Below are 23875 nucleotides of genomic sequence, written 5' to 3'. Positions count from 1 at the left end.
TGTCTATAAAAAGATCATTGCTTGCATTTTGTACCTAACTGAGCGTATGAAAACAGTGACTTGTACATATACAAGAAGATTTTGAACATACTTCATTTTGTTACGATTCTGTGTTCTTAAACTATGCAGCAGAAAGATGTGAAAACAACAAGATCAGTAAAGTCAACAGATAATGTATTGTTCTAAGTTACAAAGTGAAAATTGAAAAGACCCTTACGGTATTGTGAGTTGAATTCCATATAATCCTAAAAGTCCTACCTCAAGTCTAGAGTATAGAATGTTCCGCACGAATTCCAAAAATCTCGAATATCATGATGTTCCCAGAGTCTTGATTTCCTGATGTACCACAATGATACAATACAGAATGTGTTAGAATGTGTTCTTAATAATCCCAAATTAATGTTTTAGTCCAAATGCCAAAAAGCACTTTGTAATTCCAATGAATAATTTAAGAAATCATTCTTATAGAATTATATATGAACACAACAGAAAGCAACATCTGACCATAGATCCTAAAAGGCTGATCTGAAACGGGAATGAATAATTGTTTCCCAAAACTTTATACATGCAAACGCCCACTTGTTCTACGACGCAACAGATTGCGAACAAGACAAACCCACTAATTTATAAACGATTTAAGGCCTTGAACTCAAATTCAAGTAACCATCTTATTTACTTCTGATAAAATATGTTAGACAAGAACTCCAACAGAAAATTACGGACAAAAATTAGGCATACAGTATAGATATACATAACAGTGCATTGCTGAATTCCCAAAAACTACACTGGTTTGTAGACAGCATAACGCCAACAGGTCTGTCCATCATAAGGTGATGTTATTATTCGGGAACTAATATTTCTGATCAGATTTTGATCAAACTTGGAATATGGGCTTATCGTCAAGACGTTCGATGATGAGAGAGATCTATGCATATTAAAGAAGCGATCTTATATGTAACTGGTCGCGCTAGTTACCCGTCTGGAAGCCATATTTCTGATCGTATTAAGATCAAATTTAAACTGTTTATGCTCTCGGGATCTCAGATAAGTTCGATAACACAGTAATAAGGTGATATTGATATATTAGCTGAGCTAGTTGCCACTATGTAGAGCATATTTCACCTGAAAATCAGAATAAATACCATATATAACGAGCTGAAGCTTAAATCCTGCTGTTAAAAGAGCAAAAGAACACCACTGAGATTTGAATTTCTTTAAAATATTTTAGAGAAATTAAAATTCCCTTTGAACTTGAAATTTACTTTGTTTCGGAAAATACATTGTCCCCAATAAAGATTTTTAATTTCACATACTTGAGAAATATTAGGTGAAACCAACACACGTTCGTCATTTAAAGTGGGGAACTTTGATTTAAATTTTACCCTATTAAAAAATGAGACCTTGAACAAGGACAAGTTGCTTGAGCTTGCCAGACAATATGATGTTTCTGAAGCGAAAACGTCTTTTACGAAGCAGAGATATAGAATGTTTTGATTCATTATTTGCTGCAAAAGAATTATTTGGATAAAAGTACTTTTAGTTTGGTTAGTAAATCTCCATTTGGTTTTGATAAGATATTAAAAGAATTGAACTTTGAAAAAACAGATGGAAATAGAGCTAAGGAAGCTTCAGCTTAGGAGAGAAATGATAGAAATCCAAAATCAAGAATATGAGAGAGGGAGAGAGAGAGAGAGAGAAAGAGAGCAGAGACAAATCAGTTGTAAATGCAGAGAGAGAAAGAACAGAGAAATAGATGCAAAGAGAAAAAGACGGGTGAGAAAATACAAATCATGAGAGAGAAAATCTGAGAGTCAGATACAAATGCAGAAAGAAGAAGAAATGCAAATGCAGGGAGAAGAGAGAAAAATGAAATTTAAGTTAAAATAATTAAAGCTTTCAGGCGGAGCATAATTAAACTTTCCGTTTATATACAAGTTCAGGTTTTGACGTATCCAGAAATATTAATGTAGTACTCAGTTTTAAAGGTGAAGAAGTATATTAATATTTTCCTCACTTTGAGAAAGTTGCTGAAAACTTGAAATGGCCAAGAGAGCATTGGACTTAGCTATTAGAAAGTGTACTTATTGATAAACCTCATGAAGTTTACACTTCTCTATTAGTACAACACACTAATGGTTATGTGTAGTTAGGGAATGCATAATGAACGGTTATGAGCTGGTACCTGGGACATATCAACAGAGATTTAGGAATTGTAGAATAGAACCTGGTTACAGCCATGTTAAATTTACACGGGGAAAAGAACAACTATTTTATAAGTGGTGCTTTCCATACTGCACGGCTTTATATTGTACGCACTTGTGTCTAAACTTAGTATCCTGTATTAGGAGCCACTTTGTAAAATTAAAAAAGAACAATGTACGCTGATATAGCAGACGCTTTAGATTTTGGTCTACTAGACTCGTTTGTGGATGAACCGCACAGGCTGTTTCGTCCCTTTGAAAGCAGAGATGAAGTAGATGGCGATGTGCACAAATTTACCGAGGCACTAATGAAACTTTCAAACAAGCTAACGGATGAACATGATATTCACAATGTCGATACAGGTAATTTACATAAATGGGATCCCTCCAACAAAGAAACTGCAAGTGACATGGTGCACACATATGTCTTCTTTGGCTGGTAATAAGTGAGGCAATAAATATACATACATTTTTGCATCTTGCATTTCCTCAAATTGTACTTTCTTAGTTCTGCAAATCGAAATTACAAGAACCATGACACTGGCTCCTAAACTTGATACACACGGCGAAATTGAATTGTAATTTCGATTACGTTTCCAACAGAAACCACGTTCTCCTTGCTGCACTCAAAACGAAATAAATGTGATATTCCTTAACATATTTTAATACTTTCAATTAAAAGAATTCATATTTTCCCCACCTTATGATTCCAAGCAATCAATGACATAACAAAACCACAGTTACATTTAATGCCAGTCCCTATACTGCTCAAATCATATGTATAGCCTACGGAAATCGTTCCGGCTAATAAATGCAGTCCATCTAAAACAGAATTGAGTTGGATCGGCAGAAAAAACAAAATCCATCCATTCCAGACCAAATGGCAAAGTTTTTTCAATGAGAATTCATCCACAAATGGGCTCGAAAAAATTTCAATCTTAATTAGACCAAAAATAGTAATATTTTTTAAAATAATTATAAGCACGCGACAGAGTTCAAAGGTCGCTGGTCGGTGCTATGTGTACATTAGTACTGTTACTGTTACTGTGTATTAATGAATCTACTGTTATGTATTTGTTTAGGAATACCGCATAAATTCAATTTCTTTGTTTCTTGTAGTGTGTTCTTTTTATTATTAAAATTTAGATAGAAAAACAAAATGAGTATATAGCAAAAAGATTAATGTATTTGTATGGCAAAATATGTTCTCATTTTTTTCTGAGTAATACTTCACTCCCAAGGTCGAAAAGTATTAGTTAGAAGAAAAAAACCTCGTTCATATTTTCCCATACAAGTGCAGTAACCTATAATTCTAGTGAAAGTGATATTATTCAGGGATTAGAGTGCGGCTTTGTTAATATTCCTCTCTATTATGTACATTTGATATCTGACGTAGTCTCAGAACCAGTGACAGTTGGAACAGTACCATGTTTACCCATTTAGGGTACTCATTTATTACTAGGAAATGTCATAGCTGGAGATACGATTGTATTTAATCCGTTTGTAACTGACAAGCCTTGTTTTGATCAGAAAGTCGATCCTGTTGACCTTTAAATCCCTGATTTATTATATGCTTATGAAAATACTAGAGATATGACAAAAACAGCTCCTTATTTTTTTTATCTAACACAATTCTTAGTGCGGCGTTTGATGAGGTTAATACTGATGTATTGATCACATTGATTCACTTTTTGCAATTCATTTTCTTTATTCTAATCAGGATGACAAAAGACAGTCATTCGTTCTCAAAGAGATGCAATATCATGAAATCTATTATTTGTTTCATGGTGCTATTAGCGAAACTGAACTCACATTGATACGAGTTTATTATATTGTGAAACATGGGGTCGTTATGAGAAAACGGAGATCACCTAATACATGTCAGATGGAAGGAAATCCCAATCAGAAGAAAAAACATAAGCCTCATCTGCATTTGACGAATCATTAAGTATAATTATGTTTGAATGTGTCGGTCCCTTACATAAGATCAAGTTAGGCAACCAATACTTGTTGACCATGATGTGTGCGAGATTTCCAGAAGCAATTCTTTTGAAGAATATTACAACTAAAACCATAATAAAAGCTTATAAAAAAAATTATTAAACTTTTGCATTCCCACACCTGTCCAATCTGATCAATATTCAACGTTTATGATTGGAATTTTCCAAAACGTTTGCATGAATTAGTCATCCAACAGTTTAAACCTTCAGAGCATCACCCAGAAAGTCATGCGGCTTTGGAATGATTTGATTAAACTTTGAAGAATATGATTCAGTCATATCTCTTTGATAATATGAAAGGATTGGGATGAGGGCGTTCATTTGCTCTTGTTTGCGGTTAGGGAATCAATTCAAGAATCACTGGGTTTTTAGTACATTTGGGCTAGTGTTTGTATATATTGTCCGTGGACCATTGAAGTTATTACAAAAAAGAAAGTTATTTCAAATGAAGCTTCTAAGATTAATCTTTCTGACTTTGTCTCTGATTTCAAATATAAGGTGTCAAAGGCTTGTAAAGATCAAAGAACTAATCTTCATTCTATTCAGCCAAAAATCAAATTAAGGTATCAAAGAAATTTAAATAAAACGAATTTTTCAAAATTACTGATTTGAGGAGAAAACTGAAATAATTTTGCTATATAAATATGTTGAAAAGGTGTGTTAATAGAGATAGCACTGGTTATCATTTAATCAATTTATTTGGACTTGTAGCACACAGTGATGATTTAAACGATGGCGTGCAATCTGACTGGTGACTTTAGTTTAGGAATTCAGAAATAATAACGTGTACACAAGAAAGAGTGAACTAAAACAGCTATTATGTGAATATAAGCACTTTTTCCAGATGTTCCTACAAGAACAAATAAAATCTACTATGACGCTGAGATTGAAGATTCTACACCTGTAAAACACAACCCTTACAGAATGATTCTCTCAAACATGAATGTTTGAAACAAAAAAAATGCATTATTTGCTGGAGAATGATTTTATTGAACAAAATAAATAATAACTGGAGTTAAACTTTTATTGTTGTCCGGAAACATGATTATACTTTCCGCAGGAATACTGGCTATAGAAAAGTTAACAGTGTCACCAAAACCGATTCACTTCCATTGCCAAGAATCGATGACTGCATTGACAAAATTGGGAATGCAAAATATGTTACCAAGTTAAAACTTTTGATAGGCTTCTAGCGAAATCCATTCACGGAAACACCAAAAGAAATTTTATCATTTTCAACCCAGATGGCCTTTATCTATATAAAGTGATGCCGTTTGGTATGAAAAAATTATCTTTCGACATTCCAACATTCAATGAGCATGATAAATGGTCAAAATAAATGGACGATTATATTAAAGTACGTCATCATCTATAAAGACACATGGAATGATCATTTGAAAACCATTCGGAAATTCTTTGATCGACTATTCACTGATTCAAATATGACATTAATTTCGGCAAATGTGAGCTTTTCCATGCATTGGTCATATTTTTTAAGACATATTGTGTGACAAAGTCAAGTTAAACCTGTAAGCTAAGGTCATGGCCGTCTACTAATTCCCATTCATTCACAAATCAAACAGTCTTAACATTCATAATCTAATTCAAATATGCATTCGATATTTTTTTAAAGCACCTGCTTATTACATATTAGGCGGAACTTATAATATGTTTTTTTTTTCTAATGTGACATCTGCAGACAAATCTATTTTATATCCCTCTTTTCTAAAGCACACGAATTTTCACAAAAATCAAAGTTGATCATATACATATCTAGACTTATCTGGGGGGGGAAGAATATATATATATATATATATATATATATATATATATATATATATATATATATATATATATATATATATATATATATATGTATATATATATATATATATATATATATATATACATATATATATACATATATATATACATATATATATATATATATATATATATATATATATATATATATATATATATATATATGTGTGTGTGTGTGTGTGTGTGTGTGTGTGAGTGTGTATTATTATTATTATTACAATAATAATAATGCTTAAATAGGAAAATTTATGTGTGAAGGGTTCAGTTTTAATGACAATAATATTTATTCAATCTGAGAAAGACACAATCACGCGCTCAGACTTTGAAGTCAATTTAAGCACTCTAGTCAACGCATTCATAACGGGGTATTGCTCGCCGGAAATATGCATTGTAAATTAGCGCACACGGTTTCCGATTTCAATTCGCAGAAGAGCTCTTTAAGGGAGCCTATTTTCTGGGGGTTAACAATAGTTATATAACAGGCCAAGATAGTCGTAACATTGTGTTGCATTTAATATTTCGATTGTGCTGATTTCATTTTAACTTTGTTGCATGTTTTACTTTGTGTGTTGCATTGTTGTATTTCGACTTTGTTGCATGTTTTATTTCGTGTTTTAGTTTGTTGCATTTTAACAGTGTGTTGCATTGATTGTTTGCATTATTACGATTTTTCTTCTAACTCTGCTTCCGAAAGTAGCATGGATTTAAAAGTGCTGCTTATGGGATAATCATGGACTAACAACACCAACACTATGATCACAGTAAAAATAATAAAGAGAAGACAAACTAGGCAAATGTAGCTTGACATTAGAAAAACTATTTATTAAACAAACGTGAAACAATTACAATAACTTGCATTTATGTAGAATTGTCACAAAAGAAAATAATTCAACTGTTTTATTTTATAACGTACATGCTATGTATTAAAATTACATTTAAAAAGCAGATCTGTTTTTAAAAAATTATAGACAACTCCATGAAAAAGGATACATGGATACATGCCAAGAACACTGTCATGATGCCCTGATGAAAGTCACATAAACGACTTATGACGAAAGTATGAAGGGCTACTCATTTTACCCTACACGTATAATATATAGCACCTTAAGCCTGATCACTAACTTGGAATGCATCTTTTTCGAACTGGGCAAGACTTCACATTCATATATATTCAAGTATTTGACGTTATATGCAGAATGTTACATACTGTGGGGTTACGAAATTTATGTTGCTGGACGTTGAGATGTGTTTACACACAAATATTCAAACTTTGTTATTAGTTGTCCTATAGAAACTACTTAACAAAATATAAATTGTACGCCTCACTTTAACGTTTCCGAAAAATGGACTCATGGGCATCGTTGTCTATGTATGTTGAATATTCAGTATCTGATATGGATTTTTTTAGTCAATATAACGAATATGGGTCCTTAACAAAATGGAAAGATACATAATCCACAAGAACGGTTACCATAACTATGTTTTTGACGTGTATGACTGCCGTGCCAACACCGATTGTCTGATTCTACATCCGATATTGTCAACTTATTATTGCGAAGGACTGCTAAAGAGTACCCCTTGGGTGAGTGGGATTTTTTTAATGAACATTTTCTATAAAAGATAATTTGATTACTACCTTTTGTAACGGGTTGTCTGAAACAGACTACGACCTACAAGCTCGTTTTGAAATTTGGCAAAGTATCTAAGTTGCCCCCTTGTCTGTGTTTTCATTAATCTTTTTACTGCTTTGCTAATTTATGTTATACTGATAGCTTTTGATTTCTTTTTTTTTTTTGCAAAGAATGTTTAATTTCTCATTTTAATTAACAAATCATTACCCATGCACACATATCCAAAACTAACGCAATTGGCGGCCTTCAGTGAACATATGTCATGAAATATGAACGTTGAACAACTTTAGCCAATAAATTGATTATCATCAATACTTTTCAACCGATAAATTTAATGTTTGAGCCGAATATTAGTTTCATTTCTGTTTGTCGTTCTTTTAGTAGCTATTCACCATTGCAAAACGTAGGGAAGGAGGAAGAGTATAGACTCTATAGGATCTCCAAAATTTAGACCAAAATATTTGACAAGAGATGTATTAAACTCAAATTTGTATTTACAAAGGAAAAATAAAATGGATATGGGATCAGTGATCTGGTAAAAATATGTATAAATACCTCATATGTGAATATCTCATTTCAAACAAGAATAATTTGGGGGAAAATGCTTTGGATTATAGTTATCAAAATTTGGCAGTTGCCCAAACTTGTATTTCTTTAATCTAGAAAAAAACGTGTAAAGACTCTCTGGATACAGTTTAAAAGTTTTTACAAAAAAATCATTTAATCATAAGCTTTTTCGTTATTGATTTATCTATATAGATTTCATTGCATGATGAAAAATAATATAATCTTAAGCTCTTTCATTATTGATGTCTGTAAAGATTTGATTGTATGATGAAAAATCATTTAATCATAAGCTCCTTCGTTATTGATATATCCGTAAAGATTTCATTGTATGATGCCTCACAGCCGAACTTCTTTACTAACGAACTATCTGGATTGGTATTTATGTATATGTTTGTTTGTTAATCAGAGTTTTCTCTGTGCTCTTTTACCCCATGTTAAAAATTTGGACAAGTGTTAATTTTTTATATATTTATAACAGACTTTGATGGATCAAGGAACACATGGACTATTTGTTTGGTTACTTGTTTTACTTTGTTTCTGTATGTCTAAGCTATGGATTCCACCACCATGGTGGTGGTGGTGCCGACGGCTCCAATTTGTGATTTTCACTGGGTGGATGCAGAGGTAACTGGTAGGTGTCACTCGCTTCTGTGGCGATACTGTCATAACTCTGGCAGTTCCTCAAGTGGGTGTCAACAGTTTGCAAAGAATTAGGATCATTTTGGTTGGTTGGTGTCATCGCAATGGATGCCATTGGAACTGACGTCTCTCCTTGGCTGATATGACTAGAAGAACTTTGTTGTCTACCATTTTCTTTTTTTAAAATGAATAGAAGGCACAATACAGCTGCAGTCATGGCTCCGGCAGAACCAAGAGATGAAAGAAATAAGGCAACTTGAAATTCCTCTTTTACAGTTGACGGCAGCTCCATGGTATATTGATTAAAGTAAAGCATCAAAGTAACAAATGTTAGGCAAACTGAAAATATATATATACAAAATATTTGTAATGTTTCTCTTCTTGCAAAAGGATTGTCTTTCTTTCGCTCTATAATAAAATCAATATCAATCAAAACACGCACATTACTAGTATATCAGAAATTATAATTATATCAAAATTGATTTTAAACATTGGTACGTATATTTAATATGCTTTGTTTGTTAGTTAGTTTTATCTTTTTATTTCATTACATGCCTTTGTAATGTAATGTTGGACTTGATCTTGTTCAAAACTGGGTTCATTTCTGCTTGTGCCAAATTAACGTTTTTATTGTATTCATTCTTAATAGCTAATCCATAGCTAAATTATTCTCTGTATGTATTGGCTTAAAATCAGTATTATTATTAATAGAAGAAGCAAATATGTTTTCTTGGGTCAAGATTGTGGAATTTCCTAAATGAATTTTTACAGATTATTGTTTTTCTATTGTAAACATCAGAATCATTCTAGAAGATTATTTTCCACTAGAAAATGCTGATTGTGACCTAAGGTCAAGTAGAGAACTATATGTATTGTAAATGAGATAATTTTATCATGCGTGCTTTAATATCTAGCACTTTCAAATTGTATTATGTTGTGTCCAAGTGCGATGAATTTTATTTATTCAAATTATTTAATTCAAGTGGAAAAAAATTCTGGAAATACAAAAGCGATCTCATAAAATTTTTGGATAGAGACATTCACTGGAATTTATAGTGTATTCAAACCTGGAATTATATTTCTGTGATTCAACAAAAGACTGTTGGCACATCAACACAGTAAGAGTTATAACCAACACATCATTGCCGTCAGTTTTTGGATCTATTCTGAACTTGTACTGAGTTTTATTCAGAACTTTAAGTTGTTAGGACTAGTGTCTGTGCCGGTAATTCTTGGATTATTTTCGGCCAGCACAAAGTATCCAGAAGATGGACATGGCACAGCCCAATCGGAGACCATCACAGTCCGATCGACTACATCATGGTGAAAAGGCGCCTACAGTCAAGTTTAAACATCGTCAAAACTAGAAGCTTTCCCGGAGCGGACATAGGAAGTGACCATGATCTGGTGATGATGATCTTCAGGCTACATCTAAAGAAGGTCAAGAAAGAGAGACACAGAAGAATAATATTTGATCTCGAGAAATTGAAGGATCCCGAAGTAGCAAAAGCCTTCCAGGCAATGATTGGTGGATAATTTTGCACCGTTCATTATCCTCGATGCTGACAATACCGACATGGGCAAGTTGATCACCACCTTCAATACAGTAACGAACGAAACAGCCATTGATATCCTCTGTAGACATCGCTCATTCAAGAAACCCTGTGTTATAGCTGAGGTTTTGAACCTGTGTGACAAGAGGAGAGAACTGAAGAAGAAAAAGAACGATACAAAAGTGGCAGAGCAGTACAAAGCAGTCAACAGGGAAGTCAAGAAAAGCTTGAAAAAAGCAAAAGAGAACTGGATAGAAGAAATGTCCAAAGACATTGAGTGAAACTTGAAAATGAACAACAACAGGAAAGTACCAACTGCTCCATGCTCTAACAAGCACAAAGCAACGGCGGGTTACATCCTTACAGGACAGAGCCGGAAAATGCCTCACATAAGAAAAAGATATTCTGAAAAGATGGACAGAGTACTGCGTAGAACTTTACAACCACCGAGCTAAAATAGATCCAGATGTACTGAACGTCCCTCCAGCAACTAACAACGGCAACCACCCTACCATACGCGAAGAAGTAGAAGTTGTAATTAGATCACTGAAAAAGTGTAAGTCAGCAGGAGTGGACAACATCCCAGCAGAACTAATCCAATCTGGGGTAGAAGCAATGATTAGCGCCCTCACAAACATCTGCAAAAAGATCTGGCAAGCAGGAGTATGGCCATCGCCATGGACCCAATCACTGATCATCACCCTCCCCAAGAAAGGCAAATTGCAATAGTGTCAAAACCACCGTACAATCAGTCTTATAAGCCATCCAAGTAAAGTCATGTTAAGGATACTTCTGAACAGACTAAAACCACAGGCTGAAAAGATCATTGCCGAGGAGCAGGCGGGGTTAAGAGCAAGGCGCAGCTCAACAGAGCAGATCTTCAACCTCAGGATATTGTGTGAGAAGTACCTCCAACACCAGCAAGATCTGTACCACGTCTTCGTGGATTTCAAGAAGGCAGTTGACAGGGTATGGCATGCAGCCTTGTGTGCGACCATGAGACTGTACAACATTAATGCCAACCTCATCATAGTAATGGAGCACCTCTACGACAAGGCCACCAGTGGAGTATACTTCAACAGCAGCATAGGGGACAGGTTCAGAACGACAGTCGGAGTCATACAAGGCTGTCTGCTTTCTCCCACACTATTCAACATATTTCTGGCGAGAAACATTGCAGACGCGCTTGATAAGCATACAGGGACAGTCATCACTGTAGGTAGAACAATCACCAATTTACGTTTTGCTGATGACATTGATGGACTAGCACGAAATGAGCAAGAATTAGCCAGCTTAGTAGAGCGCCTTGAGAAAACCTCTCTAGCCTATGGCATGGAAATTAGTGCAAAGAAGACCAAAATGATGACCACCAACATCAAGGGCATCAGCACTGACATCACGGTCCAAGGCACAAAGCTAGAAATAGTCCACAGCCTCAAGTATTTGCGGGCAACTGTAATAGATGAAGGATCGAAGCCTGAAATACTCTCCAGGACTGCACAGATAACAGCAGCGCTGACAAAACTGAAGACCATCTGGAAGGACAAGAACATCGCACTCAGCTCAAAAGTCAGACTGATGCACTCACTGGTGATCTCCATATTTTTCTATGCCTGCGAATTATGGACCATAAAAGCTGACTTGGAGAAAAGGATACAGGCTACAGAGATGAAATGTTTCCGAAAGATCCTCTGCGTGACATGCAAAGACCATATCACTAATGAAGAAATACGGCAAAAGATAAGACAAGCCATTGGGACTCATGATGACCTCCTGATCATAGTGAAAAAACGGAAACTGCAGTGGTATGGGCATATCTCACGATCACCAGGACTTGCCAAGACAATCCTACAAGGCACTGTACAAGGTAGAAGAAAGAGATGCAGGCAAAGAAAGAGGTGGGAAGATAACATTCAAGAGTGGACAGGCTTGACACTGAGTGACTCACTGAGAAAGACGGAAAATCGAGAGGAATGGAGGAAGCTGGTTGTTAGATCTTGTGCGGTGCCCCAACGGGTCTTCCAGACTACGGGACTGATGATAATGATGATGACTTTAACAATAAAATATCCAGAATATAAATGGCGCTTACATAAATTTAAATAAAATAACAGCTGTCGATATGGCTCATCAGTTTCTAGGTCAATACAAATATTTTCCAGTATAAGCAACAAGCTGAAATAAACTAGTTGAAACATAATAAAGTTAAAAGGTAAAGTTAAGAGGTTGAATTCCTATAGAAACAGCCATGTAAAGTTTCGGAAACAGAACCGTTTTCTGTTTTATTTGTTTGCCTTGTCTGTATTTTGTATTTGTCTTTGAAAAAGACTCGTTAAAGAGCCAAAAGCGCTCATGCTAGTTAGATACTAGTTTCGCACTGTTCGTTTTCAGTTTATTGCATTTATCTTAATCAATCCCTGACACACATGATCCCTTGCTGAGTCCAGTGCATTTGAAACGACTGTTATTCGCCATATGATTTGTATTCTTTATATACTTTTTTTTTTCGCCCAGAGAGAGGAGGAAACCAAAAGCAATTTGCATCCGGTTAAAGTATGCAATATTATATATGCGAGCTTATTATTATTATTATTGTTATTGTTGTTATTATTATTATTATTGCTGTTGTTATTATTTATAGTATTACTACTACTGCTACTACTATTATTATTATTATTATTATTATTATTGGTTACAGTGATCTTTATACCATACCGTTGAGTCCTAAAAGAACAGTTATCACTATCAATTCTGCTCTCTCCGGTGATGATGAATTGCGACTGCAGCATCTTCGCTTGGTAAATATAACTGCAGCGATACAACACAATCCACAGGCAGTTGTGATCAGGGAGGCAAATGCTGTCCATTTGTCCACAAAAGGAATTTTTTCTGAAACGAGTGAGTTGATTATATGAGAGAGAGAGAGAGAGAGAGAGAGAGAGAGAGATGGTTTATATTTTCAGGTGTTGGAATATAGCATTATACATGTGTCGCTTTTATTTCCGCTGCTGACAGTCTCTTGGGTGAAAATAAGTGCAGTTTCGAGTTGTCCTTCAAGGAATAGGCAGAACATAGCGGTTAATTTTTTATCACGACATTGACAATCAAATTAAATACCTACGGTATAGAAGATAAAGCGTATGAATTTATAGTGATAATGAAGCTGTTAAAAATATTCTTGAATAAGTTTACTTCATTAGGAACATCAATCGCCATTTTATAGATAGACCAAGTTGTCATCATTTTCATTTCCTTCCGTATAGGACTGGTTGCATAAGGCCTTATTCGGCATTGTATGGCAAGAGCTGTGCTGATGTGCCATTAAAATCACATACATACATACATACATACATACATACACAGGGGCTCGTATCGTTGCTTAAAATTGACCTGTCATACATGTACTATATAATAACTACAAGGGAGGTCACTTCTCTCCTTTCTCGCACGATCCATTTAAGAATAAACGATGTTATTTCAAGCCATATTAAATTTGGAAAAAAAGGATAATTGTTAGTATAAATGGACAGACATTCAATAAATGATAAATTTCTTATTTCAGCCTGTCTCAAGAGGGTTCTTTTTCCAGACTCTATCATGGGCCTGTTCACTTCGCGTAGCGCCATGTGACATAGCCCCATGACCTCATTATCCGTACTTTTCCTCTTGAGGGCTATTATTTGTCAAAATTAATTGGTCCACAGATTTTTATAGTATTAACTATATAGCTGGATATTTTATATAGAGTTTGTTTATTGTAGTTACCATCAAGATATAGAAGACATTGTGGTTTAAAATTATCACTTTTATTAATTTCATCTATTAATAGTTTCATATGTCTCCCTACAGTTTAAAATGAGATGCTTCTTTGTATATGGGGCTATTTTACACAGCGGACATTTTGGCGTACTCTGACCACATGCCGTCTCGCTGCAGCCTCTCCTGTCAACCACGCATCATGCATGTATTTGAAGGAGAGGCTTTGTATTTTAAGTGAACCTAATTGGGACCAGTGCCCCCATGCCCTCTTCCAGTTAACATATAAATTTTCCCTCTCTACTTTGCATTGTATATTTTTGGTAATGTCATTCCGAATCCATTTATATGATAGTTTCTCGTTCATGTCCCAAAATTCCTTCTTATCCCTATATTTGAAGAGTAAATCCTTAATATTTTTAAATTTCCTAGGCGCTTGTAATAGTTTCGTAAGTTTCTTATTTTTATAAATCCCCACCCTATTTCGTAAAACGAACCCAAACCAATATATGTAGATCCCTTCCCAAGGTAATTTAGGGTCGTCATTTAGTCTTTTAAATCTATTTAGAATATTAGTTACTTTTAAAATTATGGGGCTTGGTATCCCTATCCCTCCCCCCCCCCCCCAGTTGTTTCGATTTATATAGTGTATCCTTAATGACATAGTGTAATTTAAAATCACATATATATTTGATTATTAATTTGTCTATATTATTGAGTATTATATTACTTATGTTTGTAGATTTCATTATATAGTTTAGGTTTACGTACATGTATGTTTTAGCCACGTGGGCTCGTTCCAAGTGCCCAGATATCGACATTCCGTTTTATTTCGCTTTCCATTTTTTTTACAGTTATCTTTCTCTTCGTTTTTCCCAAAGCATACTCCTAGTGCTTTAACTGTATCTTTAAATACATGGGCTGGTATGGTTGAGTGCCTACCACGCCAGTTGCCTATCTCTAATATCTCTGTTTTATCCTGATTTATTTTCGATCCCGATGCTTGTCCAAATTGTTCATATTCCTTTATTAAGTACTCAAAGGATTTCGGATCATGTAAGAAGTTGGTGCAATCATCTGCATGTTGTAGCATTTTCACTTCGTCTTTAATATTTGGAACTTTTATACCTTTAATTTTCTTGTTTAGTTTAATGCTAATGCTTAGCATTTCAATTGCTATTACGTATAATAGCATAGATAGTGGGCACCCTTGCCTCACTGATCTTTTTATATCAAATTTTTCTGTCATTGCTCCGTTATTTTGTACTCTAGATGTTACATTAGTGTATAGTATTTTGGTCTATTTCCGGAAAGTTTCTCCGAATCCAAGTTTTTCTAGGACTTTCTGTATATAGTTGTGCTCAATTCTATCAAAAGCTTTTTCCTGATCAAAACGTACCATAGCAGCTTTTTGTTCTGTAAATAATCTATTATTGTGCTAATGGTAAGTATATTGCTTTGTATATCCCTATTTTTGGGGCCACAAGTTTGATTTATGTTTATTATTTCCTCTATTCCCTTTTTTAACCTATTACTTAAAATTCTACTCAATATTTTATAATCTATATTAAGGAGGGAGATGGGCCTCCAGTTTTTTAAATCCTCTCTATCCCTTTTTCCTTTATATATCAGTATTATAATCCCTTCTTTCATTGTCTCAGACATTTCATTATTTTTTAAAAGAATATTATTATACAACCATTCGAAAATGGGCAACAACTCCACAAATGTTTATAAAGAATTCTGCAGAGAGTCCATCTCCTCCCGGTGATTTTCCCTTATTCATATTCTGTATACTTTCTAAAATTTCATCCTGTGTTATAAACTCGTCGCAAAGTTTTTTTAAATCATGTTTAGCTCGGGCATTCAACTCTGTATACCTATCAAAAGTTTGACTTAATATCACACCTTTAAAGAATGCCAAATCATTTTATCACGTTACCGCTCGACATGCACCTCATCGCACCCGCTTAATATGCAAGAACAAAGCGCTGAATGAAATATTCTCTCATTGGTTAAAAGAAAATGACGTGCTGTATAGATTTTATAACTTATTTTCAGTTGGCCAGTGAGAAGGTAGTATTCCATTCAAGGCGTTGTTTTTGCATATTAAGCGGGCGCGATCAGGTACATGTCGAGCGGTACCGTGGGAAAATGATTTGGCATTCTTTAAAGGTATGATGTTAAGGCAAAACTGATGAAAGCATATGTCAGATACAAACACTCACAGAAAGTCAAATCCTAACTGTTTTTAAAGAAATTGAAACAATAATTATTCAGAAATACACAAACGCTACATATCTCATTGCTTTATACGTAATCATTTTCGATGTATTTTTTATATGCAAACATCAATATAACCGAACCATTAACGCGTTGAAATATTGCACTCGGATACATGGGAGAAAACAAGATGAGGGTCTTCTAGGCAGCAAAGCTTGTTTGAATACGTAATATGTGTAAAATACCAGTATACAGTAAGACCTGCTTAATTCTAACACCGTTGAGAATAATAGTTCTCAAAATAGTGATTTTTCTAAGTATGATCTTATTGACAAAAGTCTATACATGGATTGAAAATACTTTTTCTAATGTTGCTTGTGTTAACAAAAAAGAACCTTTACCCTAATCGCGAAGTTTGTACTCGCTGTATAAGATCTAAAACATCAGGGTATGTCACTGAATGAATCTGACTTATGTAAGAAGCGAGGCCACAGACCTGCTTAATAAACCCCTGATAGCATTCAATGTTCTATTGATCATGCATATAAATGAATAGCTACAATCGCAGTTAGATAATAGTCAAATCAACATAGTCTTTCTAGAATTCTTACCTACAAGCATTTAGTTTTTTCGCCTTTAAAGTTTACTCTTTTTCATGGCGCAAAGACTTCAGATTAGCCTATTGTTAGTCCTAATCTGTGTCGGCGCAGGTGTCAAATAAATTGTTTTGACTTACCTAGCTCTTGTGACATTTACCTGGTCTTGGTCTCACAGATTAGCCTACTACAGTACTTTCTACTTTAATTAATCTGCTCCAGAGTATTTTAGGAAGTGAGCATGTAAAATATATTTCTGAGTATGAATTGAGTAGAGAGGGAGGATTAAAATGTAAATTTAGGACCAAAATTTGTCTCGGTATCCGGTGTTTTGGTTTACTGGGGAAAATGGTGATATTAAAGAAGAAAAAACTTCAGGACTTTTAAAAAAGTCGGTCTTGAGTAATCAAACAATAACATAGATTCCTTTACAAAATACTATGAAAGCTCTGGATTCAAGTTTTCCTAAAGAATAGATGCTACGTACTAGTTGTTTACATATGCCATATTAGATATGGCGTATAAATGCATCCCTACCAGGTTAGGGTTAGAGTCAGGATTTTGGTTACAAAGCTTGGTCTCCATGGGAACAAGATTTGTATGGGATTCCTTCAATATCTGTATAATTTCTCGCCAATTTGGAGTCATTCCAGAATTTCCCCTTTGACAAAAGGTTTTGCTCTATAAGTTTATTTACAAATTGAGAAGTAAGAAGATTTACCTGTAATTACAAACGTGAATAATTTTAAAAGTAATCACTGTGTCATGCGGCAGCGAATGCCATTTATGTATCAGAAAATCAGTAAAAGCAGCACATGCTTACGTCATATTGTACTCACTTCAACAGCGACAAATTAGCGGTTGTGCAGCCTCTTTTAGCCATGTTGCTGTGGACTAAGAATATGATAATTATTATCTTTTAAGTCAAGTGACCAAAAGTCCATGAATAATTATCCCCCTATGTTTCATAGATAACAGGCAGTAAAGTAACATGACTGTAGCATGGAAGGGAGTGAGTAGTATAGTGGGACACTGTACGGACAATGGAAAACCCAGGCAAAAATGTCGAGGGCACGATTACGGACAAGGTTTTTCACACACACACACACACACACACACACACACACACACACACGGGCACGTTTACGGACAATGGGAATTTAACATAGGGAATGGATTGGACCTGTATGCGGTCAGTAGGAATGTTGCAAGTGGCTGACCTCAATCGGGACCAAAGAGCGGGGAAAAACCTAGAACGCTTGGCGGGAACGGGACTGGCGGAACATAGACATATATAACTCATAAAACATACAGACATATATTGATGAATATCATTCTATCACACAAACAACTATAAAACCGACTAAAATAGTTTAGGCAAGAAAGCAAATCTTTTCGAGGCTCATAAGTGGCCCTGAAAAGGGCCTTTGGTTTTCTACTTATAATTTCTTCTATTCCTCCACCATCTTCTTGATTTCTGCCCTACACCCTTTGTCTTCTTCTTCTCCTATTTATCCTCCTCATCTTCTTCCTTCTCCACTATCTCCTCTTTTTTTCTATTTTCATTCTCCACGTCTTTTTCAATCTTACCATTCCATGCTCTCATCTTCTCTTTGTCCCCTAGATCTTCCTTTTCTTCTTTTTCTTCTTTACTCATTTCTCTTAGTTTTTCATTCGCCTTTTTCAAATTATTAATTTCCATTTTCAAAATGTGCGGACTATAGGCACCATTCTCTATTGAGTCAAGCAACACCTCTACCGTGCCTTTGGTATCCACGACTTCCTGCAACTTTAACATCTGATCCATATGTTTGCTGGCCATTTTCTTTGGTTATTCAAGACTGAATGGCCCGGTCGAGTCATACCAAAGACTTACCAAAAAGGTACTAACAGCTGCCTCGCTTGGCGTACAACATTAAGAGGTTAGTGTTAGGACTGGTCGGCCTGGTGTCAGGATAATGTGACTGGGTGGGGCATCATGCTACATGTCTGCGGCATGATGCCCCAGTGCTAGACATCACTACAAACTGCCACATTGTAGACATCGTAGCGATATGACTGAAAAATTGTTAAAGCTACGTTAAAAATCCAAAACACATCACATCACAAGATTGAATGGCGCGAATGACGAGCACTTGACTTGATATTTGTCAATCACGGACATGAAAGAAAACATCCCTTAACTCACTTCTCATATCATCTACTTCCACACAGAAGGGAAGAAAAAACTATTATATACTATCCACAAACCCTAAATATACTATCCACACACGGGAAGTAGAAAAACAAACCCAGTATATACTATCCACACACGGGAAGGAGAAAAACAAACCCCAAATATACTATCCACACACGGGAAGGAGAAAACAACAAACCCAATTTCTGCTATCTACACACGGAAGAAGAAAAAACTATTATATACTGTCTACAAACCCCAAATCTACTATCCACAAAGGAGAAGAGGAAAAATCAAACCCACAAATATACTATCCACAAACGGGAAGAAGAAAAACTATTATATATTATCCACAAACCTAAAATCTACTATCCACACACGGGAAGAAGAAAAACCAGCACAATATGTACTATCCACACAAACGTACACCAGCTCATACAAACACACACTGTACTATCCACACAGAAAGAAAAGGGAAAAAACAACGTACTCTACTATTAACACAAACTTACGCGAACATGCACAAATACAAACATACATATCAGAAGAGAAGTGTTGATGACATAAGCTTGATGGTCTTGAGGTTCGCGATGAGTTAGTTCATCTTTATCACATACGACAGGATTCCAAGAAGCAGTGTATGAACTGTGATTCAAAAGGTAATAAAGTTCACAGGTATCCGTTTTTGTGTTGTTCTGTTGTTTATACTGAGGTTTTTGTCCTTCACAGGTAATGATAAGTCATCAATTCAATCCAAACATTTTGCTTGAAAATCTCTGACAAGTAACCTCGATGCCACGTTACACTTGATACATGACTTACGAGTCGTTAGAGAATCTTTTTTCGAAAATGGAGTTTCACCGTGACATTCCCTTTGGTGAATAAATATTTTGTCCCAGATCTCTTTTTATAGCAAAGTTGACAGCGTTACTGACGGACAAATAGTGACGATGTAGAAATTCGCGGTGAATGTGATAGGCGTGTCCACGTTGCTCGTCAGCGTTTGTGGCATAATCCACTTTGAAAGGAATGACACGCAATAACGGTACGGAGGTGTGTCCCACCACGTTGTACTCCACCACATCGGAGTCCACAAAGATCAAATTCAATCCATGGTTCAGTTCTACAGGGAATCTAAAATACTGTGCAAAACGTAAGTTGCTAACAATGGTTGACATTTCGCTAATGTTTCTGACACCCTTGATCGTCCTAAGGTTCCCACCCAAAATGTCATACAATTCACGACAAAATCTAATGACCACTTTTTCGCTTTTAACAAATTTCATCTGCACTGAAGTTGGTAGCAATCGCATCCACCAGATGCTGACCACTAAAATAATAGCCTGAGTTAATTTAAACTCTTAGATGTACAATATAGGAGAAGTGTTGCGTATTATTCGAAAAGGGAATTTTTTATGTTGTCTATTGGTAAGCATGGCTTGTTGCACTGCTTCTTCCTTAACTTCGATCTCAAAAACGTTTCGAGTGTCAGTATTTTTTTACATTTATGTAGGGTGAATCATTTCCACCAAAGCCACTTCCCAAATGTCTTTGTGATCTAATTGGATGGCATGAGGTAATTTGGCCGTGCAACAACAAAAAGTGATTTGGGGAAACACCTCTACGGAACTGTCACTGAGCAGCGTTAACTAAAATTGGTTGTTGTTGCTCATAATTCCAGAGTTCTGCTGATGCCCGAAGGGTCACTTGAAGTAAGAGGAGTGTGGAAAAGAGGATTATTGTTGTGGTTATTGTTGAAGTGGTGACTCGCGTTGGGCACAATACTCCCGTTGTTGGGCAGTATATCAGGGAAGGATTCGGGAGAAGGTAACCGATGCAAATGCTTAGTAAAATGGTCCACAATTTTTTTCTCCTTGTTGCAAACTCAAATTGGCAATCGGCGCACCGATCACGCAATACACCACAAAGATTTGGCAGAAAAAGAGTTGCGTTTTAGGCACACTTTCTCCACACCATACCAGAAGGGTTGCTTTTGTAGATCTTGCAGAGAAGAACTGGGTGAAGGAGTGGTCACTGAGGTGGTAGCGGTAGCTGAAGCTGTGTTGAAGGGCATGATGGTCACTTCTTTTCGTAGGCTATTACTTGCGATGCGTCGATCCAAGTATCAAAACTGGGAGGACATCCTTTCCAACGCGCTCTGACTTCTTTGACACGGCGTTTTCCCACTTTATGGGTTCTTTCTTTGAGAAAGCTTTCGATCTCGTATACTTCGACTTCTTTTTTGGTTACGCGTTGTAACTCGGGCAAGTAAAACGTTCTTTTAAAGACTTCTCCGTCCATGTCTTCTAATTTATAGACGGCAATATGACGGCCACGCACTCGTCCAGTGACACGAAACAATTCGGTGGTCCAGTTGGGTAAATAACCTTTGTCAAAGGTAAGTTTGGTTTTCCCAGTGCGCACCCAATCTTCTGCTGAGAACACTTTACTTTTCTTGGGGACAGTCACCGTCGGAGAAGTACCAAACATGCGCTCCAAAACGGTCACTTCGTTGTCGGGAGTCACTTCTTCGGGGGGGGGGGGGGGGCACGTACGATGCTTCGATGGTAAGATCGCTTGTACGCTTGAACACAGTGCGGTAAGACGTCGATGTACATGAAAGTGTGCTGATGCGTAAAATGTGTCCACATGCGTTCTTTAAAGGTGCATTCAAAACGTTTCACGATGCTGGCTTTGGTTTCGTGATTCTCGGTGGTGAAAAAATAGAGTGATGATCGCTTTGTTTCAACACCAGTTTGAGAGTTCGACCTAATTTGCTGCTCGATTTGGAAGTCAATGGCACGATCCAGGCAAATTTAGATAAGACGTCGATAACACAAAACAAATAGTTATAACCACTACTGTAGGTGGCTAAGTGAGAAACATCAGCTAAGTTGGCTTAACATGGATGATCGATGGTTTCAACTCGCGTGTGACTTCAGGAATATTTTCGTCGAATGGGTATGTGTAAAGTATACATGGCTTGTTCTAGTAACCATCGTTGCACTTGAGATAAACGGAGACTTTTCAGTCGAGTTTGGACAGTACTATACAATTTCTGATCTTCTCCGTAACCTGCAGAATTGGATGGATCATGGTAAATGCTGGCTAACACCTAGCCATTGTTAATAAGTCACTCACTCTTCGCTGATGCTACTTTGAACTGGGCGAGATGGTGGTTTGGAAACGGCTTTACGTGTTTGATGTGTCACGGCAGTTGAGGGTGAATGTAGTGGCAGTGGTGGAGGTGATAATGGAATGGCTTTAGTCTTCTTTTCATATTCACTTCTGGTTTCCCTTCTTTCTTTTTGACTTCTGTCTTTTAACCCAAGCTTCAAGTTCCTCTCGTAGGGGAATGGAGGAAGGGGTCAACAAGGACGCTGAAATCTTACTAGAAAATGGAAACTGCTGAAGGTGTTTGAAAGACTTCTCGTGCCTCTTTTTCCTCAGGCCTTCGTGGCTATGCATCCATCTTGACCACTGCAAATGTTGTTGGTGATGGACTTTTCATCAGGGTCTTAAAATCTTTCAGAGTTGGCAGAGCTGTACCGTCTAAAAGTTTCAGGTGAAAGAGTTACAGTCGTTGCAATAGTTGACAATGCTTTGCGATTTTTCTGTTTCAGACAAATCGTTGCGATCCATCAACGACTGCAATTCATATTGTAACTGGGTCATCTTGGTCAAACGAGGATTGGTAGGGAAATGCGGCGTCCGTTGCTCTTGCCAACAATAGTATTCCAGTTTTCGTCCTTCAGACACGAGCACGTATTTGTGGGGGTTTTGCGACTGATGCCGTACAAGGCACGAATCAGTTTGACGGGATGATGAGACTGAAAGGATGTCATGTTGATGCTGTGTGGGACGACGGGGACGTGTGCATAACAGGCCTTCTGTCTTTGCACCAGTGGTGAAACAGATGGGTACGAAATCGCAAATAATTGGGGGTGTTGGGTTTTAAATCCACGAGTAAATATGCGTGTGGGTTTTGAGTGGCATCGTCGTACACGTGAGTCACCAAGGTGTTCCTGTTTGGCTAAGACTTATCTCTAGGGCTTTTAAACAAGACCATGTAATGAGCATTAAGACTGATGATGCCGTGGGCTTTACTTTGTTGAAACAAATTTTTTATGATGTAAATGCCTTCCACAAACACGATGGAATCGCCTTAACTTTCTCGCAAGAGGCTATACGCCGCCTGACACTCTTTGTAACACTACACGATCCTTTGAGGTGGACGATCGATCAAATGATGTTTATGTTCAATCATATGTTTGACAAATTCGGTTTTGCCTGAACCGCTAGGTCCGGCAATTAACATGTTAAAGGGATAGCGGATATATAAGGCCTCACAACTGGCAAGATCTAAGTGTTCGTCTTTGATTTTGAAAGTGAAGGAGGCGGGAGCATACACAGTAGAGGTAGCCATAATGCAGGGAATGTCACTTTTGACACGAAGACAAATAAAACACTAGCTTCCATACTTTTTTCAGGACAAGATTATTGCAAGTTAAAATGAAACAACACGAAAGACAAAAATACATAAGAGCCAAATGGTACAGTACAACGATAAAATACAAACAAAAACTATCAAAACGGAATATAAACAAGTCTCAGTCTCTTTACATGATTTGGGTAACAAAGGTGTCCTAGGGACAGTGTGTGATGTTCTTATGGTCTCTACACCGGGTACAGTCACATTGATGTCCTCC

At 36.3% G+C, this 23875-nt stretch overlaps 1 protein-coding gene across 2 annotated transcripts in view; it reads right to left on the bottom strand.

Annotated features, from left to right (window-relative positions):
* The window catches only part of LOC149806061 (uncharacterized), a 76800-nt gene that overhangs the window by 4270 nt on the left and 48655 nt on the right, over positions 1 to 23875 (bottom strand). The window contains exons 2-3 of one of the 2 annotated variants that reach the window (XM_089950934.1): positions 13131 to 13304; positions 6821 to 9201 (exon numbers count right to left, since the gene is read on the bottom strand). In XM_089950934.1, coding sequence (XP_089807060.1) covers positions 8774 to 9201; positions 13131 to 13304 — 602 coding nt within the window. In that variant the 3' untranslated portion in view covers positions 6821 to 8773. Of the gene's footprint in view, positions 1 to 6820; positions 9202 to 13130; positions 13305 to 23875 lie in introns of those variants that run through there. The other variant, XM_089950935.1, reaches the window with a different exon arrangement.

The sequence above is a fragment of the Sinohyriopsis cumingii genome, chromosome 2 (genome assembly GCF_028554795.1).
Source record: "Sinohyriopsis cumingii isolate HCF-2022 chromosome 2, ASM2855479v2, whole genome shotgun sequence".
Taxonomy (NCBI): domain Eukaryota; kingdom Metazoa; phylum Mollusca; class Bivalvia; order Unionida; family Unionidae; genus Sinohyriopsis; species Sinohyriopsis cumingii.
Note: the sequence above shows the minus strand (reverse complement) of the source record. Positions and strands in the feature narration are given on the sequence as shown.